Source organism: Centroberyx affinis, unplaced genomic scaffold, assembly GCF_046629955.1.
Source record: "Centroberyx affinis isolate AG114_WGS23_722 - 3 ecotype Tasmania unplaced genomic scaffold, CSIRO-AGI_Caff_v1 ptg000649l_1, whole genome shotgun sequence".
In the NCBI taxonomy this organism is placed as follows: Eukaryota; Metazoa; Chordata; class Actinopteri; order Beryciformes; family Berycidae; genus Centroberyx; species Centroberyx affinis.
In genome coordinates this window covers 84,829-108,397 of record NW_027279275.1, presented here as the reverse complement: position 1 = coordinate 108,397, position 23,569 = coordinate 84,829, and the positions used below count along the sequence as shown (strand labels likewise).

The following is a 23,569-nucleotide window of genomic DNA, read 5'->3' as shown; positions in this document are numbered from 1 at the left end:
TCCCTTACTAATGACAATTTCTCTTAGTTCCCATCATCCCACACATAAAAAACAAATCCCTCCCCTAATAACTGAATAACTGATGTCTCTTCTGGAATATACTCTCTTGACATGCTGGGTGAACTATCACTGCTCCAGCAAAAGTACTTAATTTCCTCGTTATACAACACCGATAATTAGTACTGAGTAGTTGTCAAGTGCTATAAGTACACAACCCTCAAAGTACTCAAAGGTGACCCCAGTTTACCTGAATATAGAGGAGGGCTCTGTTTAGTGTGTGTCTGTCAAACTCTCCTCTGTAAGGGATACAGAGGTTTCATGTTCATAGTTCACTTTTACATGCTTAGAGACATTAAATTGGTGATTTGAGCTGCCTGAAGGGGAGACAGGAATAAAGCAGGGATGTCCAATTCTGCATTACTCTTTTAGCAATGCTCTGTGTGCCAAATAATTGATTATAAACAAGCAACGAGAGCTTGTTCTGCAGTTGATGGTGGAAAGATAGGCTTTTTACAGTGTCATAACCCACACATACCTCCATACTGCCCCAGGCAGCAGCAATGCAGAGAGAGAAACAAATAACCAATCAATCATACACACACACACAGCCTACTCAATAAGGTCAGATGCTTTCAGCTCCATTATATATACTCTGCTTCTGGTACTCATCAAAGGAATCATTAACTACTGAAGCCAAAAAGCTGAAAAATATTTTTCGAGCTGAACTTCCTCATCTATGGCTTCTTACCCATGATGCTCTGAGATCTATGTTGTGTGAACTCTACTTCTTTGCCACTGACAAACTCTCACTGACATACTTATGGCCAGTTTCAGCTTTAGTTAGAGAAGGCAATGCAGTATCTGTGTTGTTGTCACGAGTTACAACAGCAGGCCTTCTCATCTTTCATAGTGCTATGTGGGTAGCGGATCACTCCGCAAAAAGGGAAAGATTTTATTGCATAATTGTTGGAGATGGTTTGATTTACGTATGTTTACAAAAAAAAAGAGTAAGAGAGAGGAGGAAGAGGAAAAAATAACTGTGTCCACTTGACTTTGGCTTGACATTTCTGGGTTTGCACCTTGTCTTGTGTTTCTCTGCAATCACCCCCCAGAGACCAGAGGGAGGAGAAAAGAGGTGTGGAGGGGCTGGAAGAATAGAGGGACACGCTCGTATGTCCCACTTTACAAACTCTTTGCAGCCTACACTGACAAGCCAATGTTACACCTATTCCACCTCCTTTTACAGCTTTAAATAGCCCACTCTCTCTCTCAACAGGACATATAGAGAAAAACACACACAGCATTCAGCGCACTCCTCACCTCCAACTGAACACTTAGCATCCGTGTTATCTAAACACAAAGTCTGTGTCACGGTTTGCACTCACTTGTGACCTCTCTGTCGTCTAAAACTATCTACGGAGAGAGAAGCATAAACACGCGTCAGCTGGGCAGGCAGCTGTCACTAAAGCAGAAGTCTGATGGTTTTCATAGAATCTAAAAACTGTCTGAACTCTTTGAGCCAGGACAGGAGTAGTCATCAGGTTTTCATTACAGTATAAGGGGCCGTTTTCCCTGTGGCATGACAGGGCATTTTCTCCAGTCATCTAGTAATCTGGCAATGAGTCACCTAAAATAACATTACATGTCAAGAGGCTGTGCTGTTCTCATCCAGGGAGAGTAGGGCTGAGACGAGCACGGGCAGGAGTGAGTATCAGTAGATTCATGTTTGCTGTAGTAGCATCATGGACAGGTGAGCGTTACCTCCCTGCACGGCTGTTGCATACTTGAATAGTGGGTTCATGCTTCTATCAGTGACTCTGAGACTGCATAGCTTTTCTTTTTTTTCTTTTTTTTACAAAGAAATTATTTTATTTTCTGTCTTGAGTTTACCCTTGACTCGTCATACCTTTCAGATCCTGTCCATTCTTCAAAGCAATCACCTAATCTAACTCAACAATTATCAGACCACTCTAAATACTCTCATTTGTCCTTAGCATTACTTTAAGATCCAAACATATTATCATCGACCTATTTAAACTATAAAAGTCCCAATTAAATCCTACCTTTTTTAACTTCATATTATCACAGTCAGTTACACTACAATGACAAACCAAGTTACCAATGAGTGATGCAACTTCCACCCAACCATGATCCATCAGAGCCGTATATGTCAACACAGGAACTACATCAGGCTTTCACCACTGCTGCTCACTTTAAGCTCTGCATACTAAATTTAACATCCGCCTGTGTTGGAGCCTATATACATCCCACGGGTGAATCCTGACAGTGGGTATGTGCTTGTGTGTGTGTGTGTGTGTTGTGTGTGCAAGTTATGGTATGGGAAAGAAGAATCCTAGAGGCATGGATATGTGTCTGTCAGAGTTCAGTGTAGTGCAGCAGAGAAAAAAAAAAAAAAAGAAGTTCTGAGTTCACACACACCTAGACTTCCTGCTCTGTCATGACTCAGAGTCTCCCTCTTATGTAAGTCCTGCTGGAGTGAGAGGAACGCTGACACACCTGTACCTTGTCAGCCTGTTGCTGGCAGGTTTCACCTTACAACAGTGTTTAACTTTGCGTGCAAACACACACACACACACACACACGTTAAATACCTCCAACCTGCACATAAGGGTTACTATTAAACTGCACTTACAGTAAATACTCATGACTCCCTCCTCATAAGCGAGCCAGGAATTGACCTGCTTCATTCCTCATTGGGTCTTGGCTCACTTCACAAGCCATTTCATGAATGTCATCATGATGAGAGCTGCTCAGTTGGCATAGCCTACAGCAAATGAGTTTATGACCCAGCTCATTTGTACATGTACAGGGGCAAGGGGTGGGTGGTTCATGGCAGGCGTGATGCTCAAGAAAGAAAAAAAGAGTGATCTTGGAGTGCTTATGTTAGTTTAGCGCAAGGAAAGTAGCAGCAGTTGCAGGAGCCAATTCTGCCTCCTCCTCACCAGCAAAAACCTTGCTCAAACCTAAAAACTAGCAACCCCCGCAGCCTGCCAACCATGTGATTCACACCCCTCCCCTTCCTCCATGCACACACACACACACACACATACACACACACACACACACACACACACACACACACACACACACACACACACACACACACACACACACTTCATGTAAAAAGTCCAAGTCTCTTCCCCCACATATGCTACAGTAATCTAGGACACACTCACCAGCAGTGCAGATCTATATATTCAGCCAGTTGCCTGGGAGAGGTTTTCCAGCACAGCTGATCAAGTCTGGTCTGCAGTGAGGAAGCCACATCACTTAATTACCCAGAGGACTGAATATGCAAAATGCCATGCGTGTCTGAAAGATGCTTTGCGTGTAAAACAAGCGAATACTCCAAACCTCAAGTGACACCTAAAAAAAAAAGATAGCCACTGACAAAACCCAAAACCTTATTCAAAATAGGTCACCTGAGTACCCAGCAACTACTCTGTGTGTGTGTGTGTGTGTGTGTGTGTGTGTCTGTTCGCGTCTGTACCTGGAAAACGTCACAGTCTGCCGAGAAGACTGCGAGCGCGCGCCACTTCCTCAATCGACGGAATCACAGAACGAAAAAACGAGAGGAAGAGAAAGAGCAACTTTCACCGTACTGCAGATACAACACTATAGCCGAGTTTGCAAGACGAGGTGAGATTGCCGTTTCTGTTACTTTTCTACGATCTTTTCACACACTTTGGATCTTTCCATGTGGAGTTTGCACAAACTTGTCTAAAGAGCAAACTGACCCCCTTCATCTATGGGGAGGGAAACTGTGGCTGCTGATTCTCTTACAGCCTGTCTGTCGGAAAGCGTAAAGCGTGGCCATAATGTAGGCTATGTTCAATTATTGAACTATTATACATATTATACATATATTATGCTACATGACTCTAGAAACAGGCTATGCGTTCTCGCTTTCAGATTTTTTTTCTGTGGTTATTATAGGCTACATTCAGTGTCACCAAGTATCTTTTCTGATTTAAATAGCATTTCCTATCAAGTGGTGAAGTCTCGCTTCTCACGCAAGTCAGATGAAATCGTGTAGCAGTCCTGCGCGAGGAATGTAGGCAGGTCAGGACAGCAAGTAGTGGGAGTCTCATTCTAGACAAAATGTTAGTTTTAGAGGACAAATTGATCATAAGGCTAGTATTCTTTTTTTTTTTTTTTTTAGAAGAACACTTGACATTTCTTGACCATAAAGGGAACTCGGTTGCAAATGTTTAGTCAGAAAGTTTGTGACATCTGCGTTCAACCAACTGAAGTTCAACCACATCCTATTGAGACAGATGCAGAAGACAGATGCACTGTCCTCAGGTTGATGCTGATTTTTCCCAACAGTCCGCACGCGCGCGCGCACGCACGCACACAACATGTGCGGGGATCAGTTGCACCGTGTGAACCAATTTGTAACAGCCGCCCGGGGCATTGTGTTGCCCTCCGTGTCACAGTGTGTGGTAGTTTATCATCTGACGTGGAGGTTCAAAACTAGTTACAGTCTGTCCATATTCGCTACACTTTCACTACCTGGATTCTAGCTTTGTGTATGTGTGTGTGTGTGAGAGAGAGTGACCGATAAAGAAAGAGATGGGGGTGTTGGGGCGATTTTGTCTCCAGGAGTATCTTTGGTTGCATGGCTCAGCGTTAACTCTCTCTCTCTCTCTCTCTCTCTCTCTCTCTCTCTCTCTCTCACTTTCACTAAGAATCCAGGGTGTTAAATTCCATGTTTTCTGTTGTACCGATTACATATCTTTTAGGTTCAGATTCTAGGTGTTATAATAATTTTATTTAGGCTTAATAACACTATTTGCTACACGTGGCAACAAACAAACACACTTTTCCTGTTTGAGTTGGTCATGTATGCAGGTATGAGGAAGTATATGAGGATATATATCAGTCAAGTGGAAAGAATGCTGTAAAATTATGGAGGAGTATGGGACATAAGTACTGAATTTAACAAACAGGACTAATCGAAACTGCACATGTACAGTTTGCTGGATAATCAATCACTACTGCCCTCAATCGCACAGTGAGCTTACTATTGATTAGCACCCAAAACTCTGACATCACGGCTCACAGCAGTAGGAGTAACATGCCCCTTAGTGCACACACTCTTTCTTCCTTGATTTTATTTGCTCTGTTTCTTACTTTTCTGGTCTTGGTGTGGGCGGTTATGCTTTCAGGAGTGTGAATACCATCTAGGCTTACTGTGGAGCTGTGCATGCTTGTATTTGGATTAGGGACATGTTGAGGCTCGCTCTGGCTCAGCAATGTAGAGAAATACCTCCATTATTGCAGCTACAACCATTCAGAAACCACACACTGGAGAAAAACAATGACAGGGAAGCTCATGGGTGGCAGAAGGCTGAAGTACGTTACCGGCACATTTGACACTGTAGCTGTACTATTAGATATGGGGCTTGGAAATAACCAAAAATGCATTTAAAACAGCACAGGGAAAATGTTTGTAGGGTTTGGCCAACAGATGAGGTAAATAGGTGTCAGCTCTGCATCAGTATTGTGCACACAGAAACTGGCTCTCACAGAGAATGTCAAGGCTTTGTCAACAGCACATTTTCAGTGACAATATGTCTACACAAGCACTTGATCATGCCCGCCCCGCGAACTAGGGCCCAGCAGATATTGACCTTTCACTTATATATCACTATCAGCATATAATGCACCAATATAATTTGCCCAAAAATGAGATTTTAGCACAGAATTCGAATTCCATTTTAAGATTGTCACATTTATCTTAGACCTTTGAAAAAAGATCAGCTTAAAATGCAAAAACCCAGTAGAATTGATCGTAGTGGTTTTGAAAATGATGATGATGATACAGGTGCTACCAATTGTTTTTGGTCAAATAGGCTCCAATGTTTTGTTATAATTATTCTATAAGAGGCATATTGGGAGCATAGGTTTTCTAAGGAGAGACTCAAAATATGCGCATTGCTGTCTCACACTGCTCTCCCTGACTGTTTGACACAAACAGGTGTTCTTGAGGGAGGTGCTAAAATGTGCTGCGTCCTTCCTGTAAGTGGGTGTGGCTCTATTGAATATGTCTCAAGGTGAGATTCCAAAGTACAAGAGTAGGCACAAAGTCTCAGTGCAGCCTGTGCCAGACGTTTGTCCCTGTTGGGAATTTTACTGTGGTTCAACAGTAGCTATTTTGTCTCTGCCAATATAACCATCTGTTGTTGTTGGATGTCAGTGCACACGGCTGTTTGTGTGAAGTGTAGGTGTCTGACGGGTGGGATGTCTGGAATATGTACACATTAGGGCTGGGCGATATGGACCAAAAATCATATCTCAGTATTTTTAGGCTGAATGGCGATACGCGATATATATCTCGGTACTTTCTACGAAGTGGGCTAAATGTTCAGTTCTAAGTCAAAGCCACATGTGAGATGTCACAAGCACTTTTATTAAAACAAGACTGTGATCAAAATAAAATGCAAAGACAGGGTTTCCTTCCCTGTTTTAGAACAGTCTGGTAAGTTCAGAAAATTACATCACTTTATTGTAATGCAGCCTTTAAAACCAGGAAAAGACAACACTTATGCCATATCACAATATTACGATATCCAAAATCTAAGACGATATCTAGTCTCATATCACGATATCGATATAATATCGATATATCACCCAGCCCTAGTACACATACATTGTTTCTACAAATCTGTTGTACTGTCAATTGAAGGAGCATTATCTTATCTCCTCTCTCTTGGTCTCTCAGTGCATAAAGAGAGTACATATCACATAGTAGGGCTGAACGATTTTGAAAAAAGATCTAATTCCGATTATTTTTACTGATATTGCAGTGGTGATATGATTTGCGATATTAAAGGGAATGATCATTTTTATATCATTATTCTCATTTTCATTGAAAAACGTATTAAAATGATTATGGTGTGATTTTTGCAGGGATCTGTACCAAACAAAGATGTTTTCTTTAGTCTGTAGAATATGATGTGTAGGCCAGGACATCTCTGCAGCACGACAATATTAATTTATGGTATCAATGGTATTTTGACACACATTTCGCCTTTAACAAATATTGCGCCTCCTGCGATTTGAAAATTGCAGTAGGCCATATTGCGATTTTGATAAAATTTCGATTAATTGTTCAGCTCTATCACATAGACAGTACTTATAGACATAGACACATAGACATACATAGACAGTACTTAATACAGTACTTATCTTTGTGCCTATACGTCAACCAGCAGTATTGATGGAGGCGGTGCATGCGTGTTTGCAAGTGTTTGCGTGTGTGTGTGTATGCAGTATAATAAGTTTACGCTAACATAAATGTAGCTGACTGAAATTCTGATTCATGATCTACCATGCATATGGCCAGAAGGCTGTGTGTAACTGACATGTCAGTAGAGATAAGTGTAGCCAGGTAACCCTCTGTTTGTCCGTGTCTGAGAGCAGGTGACCCTGGTACTCGTCCCCATGGCTCCTTTCTTGAGGATCGCCTTCAACTCCTACGACCTGGGCGTCCTGCCCCCCTTGGCCGACTCCCCCTTCTGTGCCATCAAGATGAAGGAGGCTCTGACTACTGGTGAGAAACTCAGTGACAGCCTACAGCAAATTGGAACAGTCTTTTACAGAAGTTGTGCTTTACCACATAGGCAGCCTTGTCATGGTATATTTACAAATCTGTCATTTCCTTCCCATTTCCCATTGCACTAAACATTAAAAACCTTTCTCCCTCCCCCTCTCTCTCTCTCTATCTCTCTCTAGAGCGAGGTAAGACCCTGGTGCAGCGTAAACCCACCATGTACCCGGCCTGGAAGGCCAGTTTTGATGCCCACATCTATGAGGGCCGTGTGCTGCAGGTAATGCTGATGAAGACAGCGGAGGAGCCTCTAGCTGAGGTCACTGTTGGTGTGTCCGTCCTTGCCGAACGCTGCAAGAAAGCCAATGGGCGCGCTGAATTCTGGGTAGGACATTAGAGCTCGGCCTGTGTTCATGTAGAGTAATATCTCAGGCGCTAGTGTGTAACTGTGTGTGTGTATTTGTCTGTGTGTTCAGGTGGATCTCCAGCCTTCTGGCAAAGTGATGATGGCAGTGCAATACTTCCTGGAGGGAGCTGATACAGGTGAAAGGAAATGATGGAAACATTCTCTTCTTTCTTCTGTTCTCCGCCTTTATTTCGTGAACTTTTTCCGTAATCTAGATCCTTTTCAACAGATATCTGTCTGCTCTGTTTTCCCCTGCTTAACACTGGTTGTGTAGTCAAAAGACAATGACAGGGCAAGAGTAGACATATTGTTGAGAGAATGGATAAAAAGTATGAACATGGGGAGTGTTCTCGCCTAATTTTAGCACTTATCAAAAGCCATGTCACTAAATCTTATCTTTAGCTCTACAGCCAATGTCCAATTTGTCTGATTTTCATTCTTTTCTTGTATCTCTCACCCCCCTCTCCCACCCTGAAAACACACAACCAAGCTCTCCTGCCACTGTGTTGTCAGTGTTGTCTCTTGCTAATCTAATCTCATCACTTAGAGGCATTCACATGAGCGATTCCAATGGAGTCCCTGTAGATTATCATTAGTAGGGCTGCAACTAACGATTATTTTCATGGTCGATTAATCTGTCGATTATTTTCTCGATTAATCAATTAGTTGTTTGGTCTATAAAATGTCAAAAAATGGTGAAAAATGTCGATCAGTGTTTCCCAGCCCAAGATGACATCCTCAAATGTCTTGTTTTGTCCACAACCCAAAGATATTCAGTTTGCTGTCATAGAGGAGTAAAGAAACCAGAAGATATTCACATTTAAGAAGCTGGAATCAGAGAATTTTGACTAATTTTTCTTTAAAAAATGCTCAAACTGATTAATCGGTTATCAAAATAGTTGGCAATTAATTAAATAGTTGACATCTAATCGATTAATCGATTAATCGTTGCAGCTCTAATCATTAGGACTATCATTTTGTGACTTATACCAAATGACCTTTGATTTCACCCTCCAGCATTGTGGGATGACCGATCTGTCTTTCTCTGTGTATCTGGTAGAGAGTAAGCAGGCTGTGAAGGAGGAAGAGGCCCCAACCATAAACCGCAGACGAGGGGCCATCAAGCAGGCCAAGATCCACTTCATAAAGAACCACGAGTTCATCGCCACGTTCTTCAGACAGCCCACCTTCTGCTCTGTGTGCAGGGAGTTTGTCTGGTCAGTCCAGCCGGCCCCCCAGCTCTGTAAACAAAACTCTGCAGCAGCAAATGGGAAACTCATAAACCTTTAATCTAATGCACTAGAGCACTAGAGAGGACTCCAAAGAGAGATGAAATAAATCATATTTAGACACTTGCTGCTATCCGGCAGTATTTAGACCCACTGTCCGAGTCTGAGTTGGTGTTGTCCGAGTGAGTTAGAGGCCCTGTTTGTGTGTGATGTCATTGACACCATTATTCTATCACTACCCACAAAGCCAACTGTCCATTTAAATTGTAACTTCTATCTATGACAACGATTATGTTCCTCATCCTTTCATGGCTAAACTCTAGTCCTACTTCTACTTTGAAGCCCACTCTGGTCTCAGGGGAGAGGAAGTTCAAACAAAAAGGAAAACTTGATACACACATCTCCATGGTTCTACTGCAGATGCACATTATCACTGACAAATGATTAATCAGCGAACCACTGACACTTTGTTTCAACTCATCATTATTAACAGCCGTCAATAAGTAGCTGATCAATGAATGATACTAAGTGACTCGCTCACGTTGCTTTGTCTCCCACAGGGGCCTCAACAAGCAAGGCTATAAATGCAGACGTAAGTGTACAATAAAATTATAAAATCACACTGTGCTTTGTACAATAGCTGAAAATACTGGCATAATAGTATATAATATATACATAGTATATATTAAAGAAAGTGTATTCACCCATGAATTGAAATATTTCTTTTCACTGTACTGTTTTATTACCTGGGGCAATGCACACCATGTGCTCACCTACTGGATCAAAGTTTACAGTTCTCTTTCATCTTTACTCTTTCTCAGAATGCAATGCAGCCATCCATAAGAAGTGCATTGACAAAATCATTGGCAGATGTACCGGTACAGCTGCCAACAGTCGGGACACTGTGGTACGTAACACTAGTTTACTTTTTCTTCCATACATCTACTATGAGCGCTCTCCATATGTCTCCTAATGTCACATCGATTTGGGCTTCTTTCTGGCTTTTTCTATTTCAGTGATTAAACTGAGGGTATCTCTCTCTAACATTGCGAACTATGGTGGTGACATCATTAACGTAGCAGACTTACCGATGTTGCTGAGTCAGAGTCTAATGGAAAGGCAGACACCATTCAGGTTCAGCAGCCAATAAGATATACGTAGTTGCTCTCAGTGACCATCAATATTCATCGATAATGAGGATCAAAGGCCAGATCATCCAGATAATAACAGCGAATGTTCAAGCACACACACGCACCTGAATGGTGGATTGAGTGGGGAGCTTAGTGGGTGTGAAATGGGTGGGGTGTGGTCTCAGAGAGGCATCTTAAATCCATCAGCTTGGCCTCTTCTGGGACAGTATCAGCTGTGAGAGGGAAGAGAGGAGAGGAAGGAGGCGAGGAAAGAGAGAGGCAGACAGCAAAAAAGAAAGATGAGGCAGGTGCGCAGGGCTGTGAAGTGGCGCAGGCCACTCATTGTGATCCCTCTGCCACCGGTCATTCTTGGAGGTGATGAGTCCCATTTGTCCCCGCAGTTCCAGAAGGAGCGCTTTAAAATCGACATGCCGCACCGCTTCAAGACCAACAACTACATGAGCCCCACCTTCTGTGACCACTGTGGAAGTCTGCTGTGGGGTCTGGTCAAACAAGGCCTCAAGTGTGAAGGTAAGGATGTGCTGGAGTTAATGTTGGAGTGGTGTATGAGTGAGAGGGTTCTTGTGTCTATAACAGAGTTGGTTGTTTTGTTGCAGATTGTGCCATGAATGTCCATCACAAGTGTCAGGACAAAGTAGCCAACCTATGTGGAATCAACCAGAAACTACTAGCTGAAGCACTTACACAAGTCAGCCAGGTGAGTTACTGTAAGCTGTGTGTGTGTGTGTGTGTGTGTGTGGATTTGCACTTAATTCAAATCCAAGTCAAGTCTTAAGTCTTTGAGCTCAAGTCCAAGTCAAGTCTGAAGTATTTTAAGGACAAGTTTGAGTCAATTCTCATACAGTCTGATTAAATCACACCATGGCTATTTCAAAGACATTAACAGACAGCTTATTATTTTGTTTTATTTAGCTGTTAGTATATCAGGCATTGGTTAAATAAAATGATAATGTAACCTAAATGAAGGTATAGATAGGAACCACAAGTGTAGAGCACTCAGTACCTTATGCTAAGTTCGATACTGCCCTGCAGGAAATAGGATTTTTAAAGTTCTAAAGTCTTTGTAACCAAATGCTATTACAAATGCAGGCCCTGCAGCTGATGCCATACTGCTGTTGTATTTGTCAGAACATGTATTTATGTCATAGCTGTGTGGAATCTAAACAGAGTAAGGCAATAGTAAACATGTCGTCCCACACAAGTGATGAAGTCCCCATCCAGGCCAGTCAGTAACAAATACGTTGTTTAGAGCTGTAATTGTAGTTCCCCCTTTGGCCAGTCAGTGTAGTGTTGTAGTGTTTTAAATGCTGGAATGCAGCGGTGAGATGCATCATTTCTGGGTTTTGTCAAAACTGGATCAGTGGTGTCTGAGATATTGTGCATGACACATGGATGAGTGAACAAATGATGTAGTGCCCACCCTTTAGGCTGATCAGTTTAATTTTGAAAATGTGAGAAACCAGTGGTGAGATGCATCATTCCCCCGAGTTCCAGCAAAATCCAACAAGTAATCAAATATAGTTTTGTAGTGTCCCCCTTAGGCCAATTTGAAAATGCTAGAAAGGAGCAATGGCATGCATCATTCTTTGAAATTGCATCAAAATCCGATCAGTGGCGTCCAAGATATTGTATGGATGAATGAATGGACGGACCGGGGCCTATCCTTCCCCTGATTTCATTGTGGGGCCAAAAACACCTCAAACATTTTAGACAATGCAACAGTGCCATTATTTTACAGACACTCATTCAGGAGTCAGCACTAATCTAGAGTCCAGTCTGAAGTCAGTTTGCATGCTACTTAAGTGCCACTTGAGTGGGTGTTGCAAACTCAAGTCCCAATCCCTGGTGTGTGTGTGTGTGTGTGTGTGCGCGCGCGCACGCACACGTACACACCTTGACAGAAGAATTGTTCAGTGTGACACCTGACCCAGATGTAGTTGTATGGCAGTGGGAACCTGAGCTTCCTATCCTGGTGTGTTTAAGGACAAGAAGCTGGCCTATTGTGGCGCTCCCAGTTCCCCTTGTTCTCCTTTTTACAGACTTCTGGTTCAAAACCTGCAGTATGTAGTGTGAGTCAAACAGTCAAAGAACTCAACTCGTTAGCTTGGACCATTGTAACTACAGTCATGTTTTATTGAAATTACAGAATCAGACAAAAAATATGTATTGGCATTGGTTACACCTCACCTAGATGATACTATAGCTGTTTTCTGTGTTAAATCTTTTCATACTAGCTTCCCGTCTTGCTCTTGTGTCCCTATTTTTTTCTTTTTCTTTCTCTTCTGTCCATCAGAAATCATCCACTCGCCGCTCAGATCCAAACCTGCCTAATCTGCCTGATATTGGAATCTATGATGAGGTTAACAAGAACGCTGGTCTGGATGCCAATGGTCAGTGTGTGTGTGTCAGTGTGTTTTTCTGTGTGTATGTGTACTTAGGTGCATGTGCGTGCATCATGGGTTCTATACTGTTAATTATGTCTGCAGAAAAAGATGTGAAAATGTCATGTTTTAGATGATTATTGGTCGTAATTGTCTGTCCATTAGATGGTGGTCCCTACGGCAGACTATGGGAGGGGCCCAGCCCGCGGCCCGTGTCCCGTCTTACCCATCTGACCCGCATCAACGTGGACAACTTCATCTTCCACAAGGTCCTGGGAAAGGGCAGCTTTGGCAAGGTACACAGCAAAATGCCAGTGTTAATATTACTCTTGAGAGTGTTAAAAATAAATGCTATGGCAGTGTTCGTGTAAGTCCACACACCTATCAGAGTTAAGTTAACACTGTTAGATAGTTTTGAACAGCTGTCCCAGAGCCATATCAGATCTGTCTGTGAACAAATAACACTCCAGTCAACTCCAAATAATTGCCACTGAAAACACTGGAAACAGCAGAATCTGCAGACTGCAATGTGTATGAATTTATTAACACCTATATATGTTTCAAAGTTCTGCACCCTTCATCAGACACAAGCCAAGTGAAGTACGGATATTAATCATGTATTACGTATTGCAAATGAATGCAGATCATTCTTCTCTTCTCTTCTCTTCTCTTTTCTTCTCTTCTCTTCTCTTCTCTCCTCTTCTCTTCTCTTCTCTTCTCTTCTCTTCTCTTCTCTCTTCTCTTCTCTTCTCTTCTTCCAGGTTCTCCTGGCAGAGTTGAAGGGTCGTGGAGAATACTTTGCAGTGAAGGCTCTGAAGAAAGACGTGGTGCTGATGGATGACGATGTGGAGTGCACCATGGTAGAGAAAAGAGTCTTGGCCCTGGCCTGGGACAACCCCTTCCTTACACACCTTTACTCCACCTTCCAGACCAAGGTAGCCCTTCTCCTCTTTGATACTGATCGTTGTCAGTCTTCCTTATTCCTAATTGGTTACACACATTGTCCTCAACACTGACTGTGAAACTTGTCCACAGGAGCATCTGTTCTTTGTGATGGAGTATCTGAACGGAGGAGACCTGATGTTTCATATTCAAGAGAAAGGACGCTTTGAGCTCTACAGAGCCACGTGAGGACCACCTGTCATACAGATATACACACATGGAAGATAAAAACACACACAGACTGGTATCATTACTCACCGCACACATGCTCATGTAGCGGCCCAGACACACACACACATACACACAATCAATGCCGTGATGGAAACCAGATACTCATAAAGAATAGCCTGTGTTTGTACTCTCTCTCTCTCTCTCTCTCTCTCTCTCTCTCTCTCTCTCTCTCTCTCTCTCTCTCTCTCTCTCTCTCTCTCTCCCTCTGTCTCTCTTTGTCTCTCTCCCTGTTATGTTTTTTTTGTTTTACACAATATACTGTACCCTGATGGATTGCGGTGTCCATTAACTGCTGCTCACAAGTAGACTGGCCTTGTAAGGAGTGAGAAGCCCTTAGTGTGTGTGTGTGTGTGTGTGTGTGTGTGTATGGAGAGGGAGGGGGCGTATACCACCCACATCTCTATTCATTACTCACTGGGAATCCTTCCAGATGAAACTATTTTTTCCTCTCTCTTTATTTGAAAGTGCTAATCTGTTATATTGGTAAAAGAAAGCGTTGTGGCGTCCAACATTTCAGCTAGGCTACCACCAGCTGAAAGGAATCAAAACTGTCACATTGCCGATGTTTACAGACCTCACAGAGTATCCTGAAGCAATTTTCTTAGCAGGTGCTCTGATACACAAATTGTGCTTTGAGCCGCTAAACAAAAAAAGGTTCAAGATGTGATGTGGTGTTTTGGAACACAATCAAAATCTGTGCTTTGAAGCTGATCCATAAAATTGGAAATACTTTTCTTTATGAAGCATCTTTGCACTAAATTATGCTTTATCCTCCCTGAAACAGGGCAGTAATATGTTGAAGGGTTTTAGGATGTTATGTGCTGAGCTTTGGGAATCAAAATTCACAAATTCATGGCAGAAATGTACCTGCATTGACAGTGAACAAGCTATTATAAGCACTAGTCAACTATAGTACATTTGTTCACAGGGAGAAATAAAGACAGAAATTGCATAAACTGTTACGTGTTAGTTTAAATAATTGATTTGAAGCAGGAAACAATTGCAGGAAAGTTAGTTTGGTTTGATATCAGATAGTAGAGGAAAGAGACAAAAGAGATGTATAGTAGATTTGTGATTTGTGATTTTTGACACTCAAAAACTGTTGCCCTTCACTGCCCACCTTTCTTGCCAAATTATAACTTCATCCAGGTGTCATGAAATCTCATAAAACCCTGTTATAGAACCTAAACAATAGAAACTGAAACTCTGCTTTGCAAATACAAAAATTTGAAATAAGTGGGCTGGCTTCATGTTTCAGTATCAACACACCTATAAATACATTTACCGTTATTTTCCTTATAAACCCCAGTACGCTGCTTGTTTGTACTGATTTCACGGTTTCAAAACTCAGTTGTGGTGTTTAAAGACACTCTCCTAATATTGTAGTCTGACATGAGGTCTTCTGTAGTTAAACTGGCGGTTGTTAAGCTGCGTCTTGGGCCCATGGAGATGACAAGAGTAATTCTCTTCTTTACACACACTGTGGACACCTGACCCTATGTTGGCATCCGCTAAAATCCTCCTCACTCAGCGACTGTGTACAGCCTGGATGGATAAGTTACCCTAAGGGAGGGAGAAAGAAAGAGAGAATAATGACATCTTCTCCCACTGCGTTAATCATTACCCAAAGCTGTCATAGTGGAATGGAAAGTATCTCCTGGGTTCAGTTATGCAATATTTTTCCTTAGGCAGCGACTGAACTGAGTTTCCAGTGACGTCTTTATCAGCTCCAAAGGCCTACTACTGACCTGTTGACCCAGTGCCATAGATAGGCTGGTCCATCTCTTCAAGTCTCTCTACACAGCGCAGCCCATTTACAAACCCTTACTTACATCTCAAGTGCAATATCTAGACCTCTTTTGAAATGTCCCTTGTTCTAATAGTGCTGTTTCTAAAAATCAATTGCCTTGAGTGAGAGGTATTGAGTGGCTATAACTTGACATAGCCTATTTACTCCTCGTCAATTGGTCACTCACAATGAATGCCTGGGTTAGAGTGGCGGCTACTCTATCTGCTCTCAGGGCTCAATCTGTTTCACCTGACACAGATGACAAGGGAAGCAGGTCAGAGATAGGCTAATCCTTCGTCCGACAGCGGCTCTCGGGTTTCACATTATGAGAGCATTATTCACCTGTCTCCCACTCCATACAAATGTCCTGCTCAATAATTCAGCTCCACGCTGAACAGAGTCTGTGGCGACACTAGTGCTCGGCTGCCAACTCGGTAGTGAGATAGCTGCAGTGTGGTGGCTGTAGCTTTCCACCCAGCCTGTTTTTTTTTTGGGACGAGTGGTTGACGTGTGTTCCTCCCTGACCCCCTTTGTTTCCTTCTTTCCAGGTTCTACTCAGCCGAGATCATTTGTGGTCTTCAGTTCTTACATTCCAAAGGGATCATCTACAGGTCAGAGCCAAAATTGCATATTACGTCTGGATGTACAGTAGATACACTTCAACAAAGACATTTTAGTGAGCTTGAAATTATACGGTTCTCTCTGGGTGGAGTGCCGTTCTGAGATAGGCATCCCAGCTGGCAAAACTCTTATGTACATTCTATCATTTATTAACTATTTAACCCCCAAAAAACACTATAAAATCATAAAGTAATATTCCAAGATCATTATACAGCAGTTAGTTCCGGTCGAGTAATTTGATTGGATAGGGGGCGTTCGATGAGTGCTGATATACAGTATAACAGCGCTGGGAGGTTTTACTACACGTATCACTCCGCTTTACAGCTGTTCTAATATAGACAGTTTATGTGTCGCTTGGCAACGCTTGGTAGTGGAATCCTGCGGGAACTGTTTTTGTTGGCAGACATGAATAAAAGACAAAAATCATAATCTGTTATCTCAAGTTACCATTACTTGATAAATAGCTTTGTTTATAGAGCAGTTGTATAAAAGCAGTTCGAATCAGATAGAACTTTATGCTTCCAAGCTCACAATTTATCATCATACTCAGCACTACTTATTCCCAATTCTGCTTTGATTCTTGTTTCCAGAGATCTTAAGTTAGACAATGTGATGCTGGATCATGAGGGACACATAAAGATAGCCGACTTTGGCATGTGCAAGGAGAATGTGTTTGGAGAGAACCGGGCCACTACCTTCTGTGGCACTCCTGACTATATCGCTCCAGAGGTACAGTGCAGATACACATTCTCTTGTTCTTGAGCAGTATTTGAATTTGCAACCATAATCTGTGTTTTATCATATCAGTCTGCCCGAAGATGAGTGTCTGACACGTCATGCTAATTTATAATGTGACGATCTTTCCCATCAGATTCTGCTGGGACAGAAATACTCATTCTCAGTTGACTGGTGGTCATTTGGGGTGTTGCTGTACGAGATGCTGATTGGGCAGTCGCCGTTCCATGGCGATGATGAGGATGAGTTGTTTGAGTCCATCCGCATGGATACACCCCACTACCCTCGCTGGATCACCAAGGAGGCCAAGGACCTGCTGGAGAGGGTCTGTACCAAGGCCTTTTAATATGCCTTAGTATCCCTCCGTCTGGGTCACAGGATTTCTGTCACTGCCTGCACAAGAGGGAGCAAATCCCTTACTTTCCCTTACTTTTATTGTTTTTCTCCTTGCAGTTGTTTGAGAGAGACCCCACTCGCAGGCTAGGAATTGTGGGTAATATCCGTTCACACCCTTTCTTCAAGACCATTAACTGGCAAGCCTTGGAGAGGAGGGATATGGACCCCCCCTTCAAACCCAAAGTGGTATGTTCCACACATGATTCAATCAGGATTAGACTGTGATAAATGTAAGATATGGATTAGTTGCTGTGTTTAGGTCTATAATCTGATGATCGCCTCTACTGTTTTATCATGTTGCTGAGATACTGTATGTTTCTGGTCAATTACAGAAAGCACCCAACGATTGCAGCAACTTTGACCGGGAATTTCTCAGCGAGAAGCCCCGCCTCTCCCACAGTGATAAGAACTTCATAGACTCCATGGACCAGTCGGCTTTCGCTGGCTTTTCATTCATCAACCCCAAGATGGAGCACCTCCTGGAGAAGTGACGAGCAGGCCTTTTGGCAGCTCCCCAAACTGCTCTCATGACAGTAAACCAGGGTTACATCACTACTGTTTATGGGACAGCTCACTTAGATGTGCTTTCTGTCACATGATCAAACTTTCAAATGAGTGAGCTGCTCCACGTTCAGTATTTGTGTGACCGTTTTTAAGCACAAACAGTCCTCCTTGGGTACGTGTAGAAATTAGTAAAACTGTACATATTGGTATTGTGTTTGTGTGCATGCTATCTTGTCTAGATGTTAAGGCCTGTATGAATAATAACTAGTAGGGAGGGAGGTTGAAAATCCTTACATTCCACTTGACGTCACAGCTACCATCCGCAGCCATTTTGTGCCCCTTTTGGTAAGTCAGTTCAGCCCAACTGGGGATGCAAAATGATGAGAGATAAAGAAACCTATAGGCATACATTGTATACGTTAAGTGTAGATTGTGTGTACGAATGAGCCGACTGCATGTTCAGAAATCTCACACCAACAAACCCATCCATCTCTCAGTACCTATAGCTTATCAATGAATGTTAACTAATTTTGAAAGGCCTGACTAAATTCTTGACTTTGACTGGTTAAATCATGTCTTACTAGCAGAGAAGAAGAACTTGTGGTTTGTGTGGTTGACTAAACTGTGCCATGTAAAGAACAAAGTTAAACAGAGCAATAGCAGGTCTTTCTGCTATATCACAAGGTCCTGTCTGTAGATGGGGCAGATTGGGTGGAAAAGTGCAGTAATGTTGTGTGACTGGGTAAACATGAGTGGGACTCGCTGAAATGCTGTATATAGATAATGTATATGTATATTGTTGTAACATGTATATTGGTTCGCTAAGGATGTACTTTTTTTTACTGTCTCCATGTTTTACATCTAATTAAAAAACCATCAACTCCCAAGTCTGCTGCGCTCCTTTTGAATTGCTGCTGTGCTCAATAATTACATCAACATACACTTTAAAGCATAAGATAGCTTTTGATAAACAAAGCCCTCAGAAGGCAGCTGTGCACACACCTTTAATGAGAAACTATAAAATATTTCCCTGTAGGATATTTTAATTCTCTGTATAATGTACTTTTGTATGGGGTCATGCAAAGTAAAATCAGTCCATTATTCCACCATGCAGTAGATTATCAGAAAGATTCCTGCGCCCCCTAGCGGCACAAACGCCAGCATGACGCTTCGGACGTACCTGACGTGGTGACGTGTACATCCGTACAGTGTGTACGGAAGTGGAACAGGGACCTTCTGCTATGGAAGGACCTCACACTTGCTCATGAAGACTTAGGAGCTACAGTTTTTCAAGTAGCTATAGACTAGTGACGGTTATAACAGTATGAGGGTTTTGTAGCGACCGCGTTGCCGTTGAAATGATTTTATTTTATATTATTGAATAGTGAAATTCTCGCTGGACAAAAAAAAAAGCTGCCAGCGAGTCAGTGGGACTTCAAGATGAGCTCTCAAGATGTACTGAAGAATGCTTCCACTCTTGCATCATATAATGTATTGCTGCAGGTAAATGAACACAATACTGTAGGTCCAGTCTGAGCTAAAGTCTTCTACCTACTTCTACCTACATTTGTCTTGGGTGATAAATGATTAATACGGCTGTCTTGATCATATCTCAGGTGATGTTCCGTGTGCTCACCTTCTTGCTGAATGCATTCACACTGCGGTTTGTGTCCAAAGAGCTGATTGGGGTAGTCAATGTCAGGTAAGTTTGACAGGTGCTGTGATGGAAGCAGAGAACCAGAGGAGAAAGAGCACAATGCTTCCTGACAGGACTGCCGCAGATGTTGTAACCTGTGTGTGTGTGTGTGTGTGTGTGTGTGTGTGTGTTTGTGTTTGTGTTTCATGCAGGCTTACACTACTGTACTCCACATTAGTCTTCTTGTCCAGAGAGGCTTTCCGGAGAGCCTGTTTGAGTGGAGGATCTGGGACAGGCCACAATTGGAGACAAGTGATCAACCTGCTGTGGCTGACGTGAGTTGGATTTGTAAGGATCACAGCGACTTCCACTGGCCAAGAAAGACCAGACTTTACACATGATACACATGGTGATTACACATGGTGTTTGCCTGTGTGTCTGTAATGAGTCTGTGTGTGTCTCTCCATCCCTTTCCCACCTCTCAGCTTGCCGCTCGGTGTAGTATGGGCGTCCCTGCTGGTCTGTGTGTGGCTGTGGCTCTTGGAAGTCCCAGATCCCCAGACTATCCCTCACTATGGCCCCGCTGTGGGGATGTTTGCCTTGGCCGCAGTGCAGGAGCTCCTGGCCGAACCCCTCTGGGTCCTGGCTCAAGCCCACATGTTTGTCAGGCTCAAGGTGGTCGCTGAGAGCTTAGCAATGATCGCTAAGTGTTTAATAACTGTGGTGCTGGTGGTGTCTGCTCCTGAATGGGGCCTTTACATCTTTTCTGCTGCTCAGGTAAGAACTGAGCTGAGGTTTAAATACTTCTTTTGTACTTTTTTGATTTTAAGCTATTTTTTTAAGGTGTTTCTTTCTTTAGTTGGTGTACACAGGATTCCTGGTGCTGTGCTATGCTGCCTACTTCCTTCGTTTCCTGGGCTCTGAAGCAGCCGCCAAGACGTCTTTTCCTCTGCAACATGTTGGAGAACTGCTGATCTGCAGAGCTGATGGAGAGGTAGCATTTACAACTAAAACTGCACCTCAACTCAACACTACACAGTCATCTGTCCATTCAGTCCTATATCAGATATTAGTGGGATAATGTTTGGATGTTGCAGATGATTTTTTTTTTTACAGTGAAATACATAACATAATTTCCCCACAGTGATCATTCAAGCTTCATCTGATTTGATGTATTGGATTTTTTTTTTTGGACGCACAACTGTAACGTGTAAAATTATGTGTTTCACCAGTGGAGTTAGAGCCAGGCATCATGCCTCTGGAGCAGGTATGCAAGGTAGTTTTGGCAAGGAATAGTACCAAATCAGCCTGTGGGATCAAACCGATGACCTTCAGTTACAAGATGTACAGTTTAACTACTAAGTCTATTGTCCCTCCCTCTGTTGTTGTGTTTGTAGCCGTTGATTGACTGGACACTGGCCCGGCTGACATGGAGCTTCTTCAAGCAGTCCTTCCTGAAGCAGATCCTGACGGAGGGTGAGCGTTACGTCATGACCTTCCTGAATGTCCTCAGCTTCGGAGACCAGGGCGTTTATGATATCGTCAATAACCTGGGCTCCATGGTGGCACGCTTCATCTTCCTGCCCATCGAGGAAAGCTTCTATGTCTTCTTTGCCAAAGTGCTGGAGAGAGGGCGTGATGTCAGAAGTCAGAAACAGGTCTGAATCTTGGAAATTAAACCAAACATTTTAGACCTTCCTTGTCAATGTCTGGGCAGGAATCTTTGTTGGCTCTGAGACTTTTTGTTGTGGTATTGATTCTCCATGTGGATTTGTCCACAGGAGGAAGTTGCTATTGTAGCAGAAGTCCTGGAGAGCCTGCTGAAACTGGTGCTTGTGATTGGTCTAATTATCACAGTGTTTGGTTACGCCTACTCTCACCTGGCTCTGGACATTTACGGCGGCTCTCTGCTGAGCAGTGGGGCAGGTCAGCTACAACCCAAATCATAGGAAGCACAGAAATATTAATCTGGTTCTTTGGAGTATATCTGAAAATGTTCTGTTTGGTGTTGTTAGTCATGGTATATTTACATTTTGTTGAAGGGCCCACTCTGCTGCGATGCTACAGCTCTTATGTCCTCCTGTTGGCTGTCAATGGCGTGACAGAGTGCTTCGTATTTGCTGCTATGAGCCAAGAGGAGGTTGACAAGTGAGAACATACAAATACACACGCACACACGCACACAGTTTCAATGATTATACAACATGTACCCTGTCAGTTGACCTGTCTTTTGTTGTTGTGTCTTTAGGTATAACCTGGTGATGCTGGCTCTGTCTGTGTCTTTCCTGTTCCTGTCCTACATGCTGACATGGTGGGCTGGAGCTGTTGGTTTCATCCTGGCTAACTGTCTGAACATGGGCCTCCGCATCCTGCACAGCCTTCTCTACATACACCGCTACTTCCAGTCGAGTCCATGGAAGCCCCTGCGAGGCCTGTTGCCCTCCCCAGTCCTACTACTCGCACTTGCCCTCAGTGCAATTGTCACTGCGCTCTCTGAGGTACCAGAAAAACGTCTCTTCATTGGCCACTTATGTATTTTCATGTTGTTATTTTATTCATTTTAACAGTGATCCAGAGATAGTCATGAATTGCTGTAGATCATCTTTGTAATGTATATGTTGTCTCCTGTAACTTGAGCTGCTGTATTCTGTGGTTTCAGGGTGTTTTCTGCTGTGACAGCGGCTGGTTGCTAAGACTGGCCCATATCGCCGTGGGAGCAGTGTGTCTACTGAGTGTGCTTGTAACTGTTCTTCTTACTGAGACTCAACTTATTCGGTTTGTGAGGACTCAGCTCTTACCTCAGTACAGAAAGAAACACACTTAAATCTGTCTGGAAATGTGTGTGTTGGACTGGAAGCACCCTTTACTTCTCTTCCACCTCAAACAGGAGAGATGACACCCACTGGGTTGTGTGCATAAGTGGACGCTGTGTTGTGAGGGCATGGTGTGGATATGTCACACTAGATCATTCCTGTGTTGGTACATACAAGTATGAAGAAGACATGTCATGAATGTTTTGGGATCCAATCCCGGGTTAAAAAATACAGTATATTTTGTGTGACACATTTATCTTTTATATTTGGTTTCCTGAAATCACTGAGTTGTGGATGGACCTTGGTCACAACAGTTGTTCTTGTTACTGAGTCTAACCCAGTCTATCCTGGATAAACAAATAAACTAAGACAATTTGATTGACATTTGCTGTAAGTGTTAGATTTAAATGAATGTTTTTTTTTTTTTAAATGAAGTTGGCTAGGTATAACTAGCCCAAAAGAACTGCCACACTAAACTAGAACTGTGTGTGTGAGAGAGAGAGATAGAGAGAGATGTATGTGAAAAGCTCTGTTTTTAATGGCTAAATATTATATTTTATAAACACTCAACGATACATGAACACATTCTCAAATGTTGGTTAATTGATGATTTATTTTTTTGTTACATGCTTTGGCAATATTGTTTGTTTGTAAACTGTCATGCCAATAAAGCACACTGAATTTAATTTAATTTAATTGAATAGAGAGAGAGAGAGAGAGAGAAAGCCAAAGCTCATGGAGACTATTCTTATAATTTCTTGCCTAATTATTGACATGTAAAAGGAGCAGAAATCTTTTCATAAATTTTCATAAATGCTTTTTACCATTTTTGGAGGAGTTCTAGCTGCTGAGCACATTTCAGAAAAAAAAAAAAGAATGTATAGTGCAGAGTTCTCTTTAGTAAAACATGAGCATTATAAAAGATAAGATGAAATATGGTTTCTGATAGATGTAACAGCCTATAGTAACCACGGCTCCTTGCTTGAGGTCTATATTATGAAATTATTAATCAAATCATTTTCTGTTGATCAGTTTAGATTTTGAGTTGATATCAGTGAGCCACCAAGCCTCTGTGTTGTAGTTTGTTTATGAAAACCAGATGTGATTGTTTATGTATCCTCCATACCAATACTGTCTTTTAGGAATTCATTCATCTCAT

At 42.5% G+C, this 23,569-nt stretch overlaps 2 protein-coding genes across 2 annotated transcripts; both read left to right on the top strand.

Moving 5' to 3' along the window:
* The first annotated feature begins 3,534 nt into the window (after nt 1-3,534).
* prkcda (protein kinase C, delta a) lies at nt 3,535-18,842 on the top strand. Its single transcript, XM_071519031.1, has 18 exons — nt 3,535-3,660; nt 7,450-7,579; nt 7,762-7,961; nt 8,053-8,119; nt 9,043-9,199; nt 9,772-9,803; nt 10,033-10,118; nt 10,743-10,872; nt 10,959-11,059; nt 12,656-12,752; nt 12,909-13,039; nt 13,505-13,678; nt 13,779-13,870; nt 16,254-16,316; nt 16,917-17,055; nt 17,198-17,386; nt 17,515-17,643; nt 17,790-18,842. Exons 2-18 carry the CDS (start codon nt 7,471-7,473, stop codon nt 17,946-17,948), a joined length of 2,055 nt encoding a protein of 684 aa, XP_071375132.1. The 5' UTR covers nt 3,535-3,660; nt 7,450-7,470; the 3' UTR covers nt 17,949-18,842.
* A 354-nt stretch (nt 18,843-19,196) lies between these two features.
* Nucleotides 19,197-23,525, top strand: rft1 (RFT1 homolog). The gene is made up of 10 exons (XM_071519032.1): nt 19,197-19,464; nt 19,578-19,663; nt 19,810-19,932; nt 20,083-20,374; nt 20,457-20,591; nt 20,995-21,255; nt 21,379-21,523; nt 21,640-21,745; nt 21,846-22,095; nt 22,257-23,525. The coding sequence occupies exons 1-10, from the start codon at nt 19,402-19,404 to the stop codon at nt 22,419-22,421; spliced, it is 1,626 nt and encodes a 541-aa protein (XP_071375133.1). The 5' UTR covers nt 19,197-19,401; the 3' UTR covers nt 22,422-23,525.
* The last annotated feature ends 44 nt before the right edge of the window (nt 23,526-23,569 follow it).

Bases quoted from the DNA above. Each gene is read 5' to 3' on its own strand.
- prkcda (XM_071519031.1), top strand. From the start codon at position 7,471: ATGGCTCCTTTCTTGAGGATCGCCTTCAACTCCTACGACCTGGGCGTC. The intron at 13,679-13,778 runs GTAGCCCTTCTC...ACTTGTCCACAG, and splicing joins ACTCCACCTTCCAGACCAAG to GAGCATCTGTTCTTTGTGAT. The intron at 17,387-17,514 runs GTCTGTACCAAG...TTCTCCTTGCAG, and splicing joins CCAAGGACCTGCTGGAGAGG to TTGTTTGAGAGAGACCCCAC.
- rft1 (XM_071519032.1), top strand. From the start codon at position 19,402: ATGAGCTCTCAAGATGTACTGAAGAATGCTTCCACTCTTGCATCATAT. The intron at 19,664-19,809 runs GTAAGTTTGACA...TGTTTCATGCAG, and splicing joins ATTGGGGTAGTCAATGTCAG to GCTTACACTACTGTACTCCA. The intron at 20,375-20,456 runs GTAAGAACTGAG...TTCTTTCTTTAG, and splicing joins ACATCTTTTCTGCTGCTCAG to TTGGTGTACACAGGATTCCT.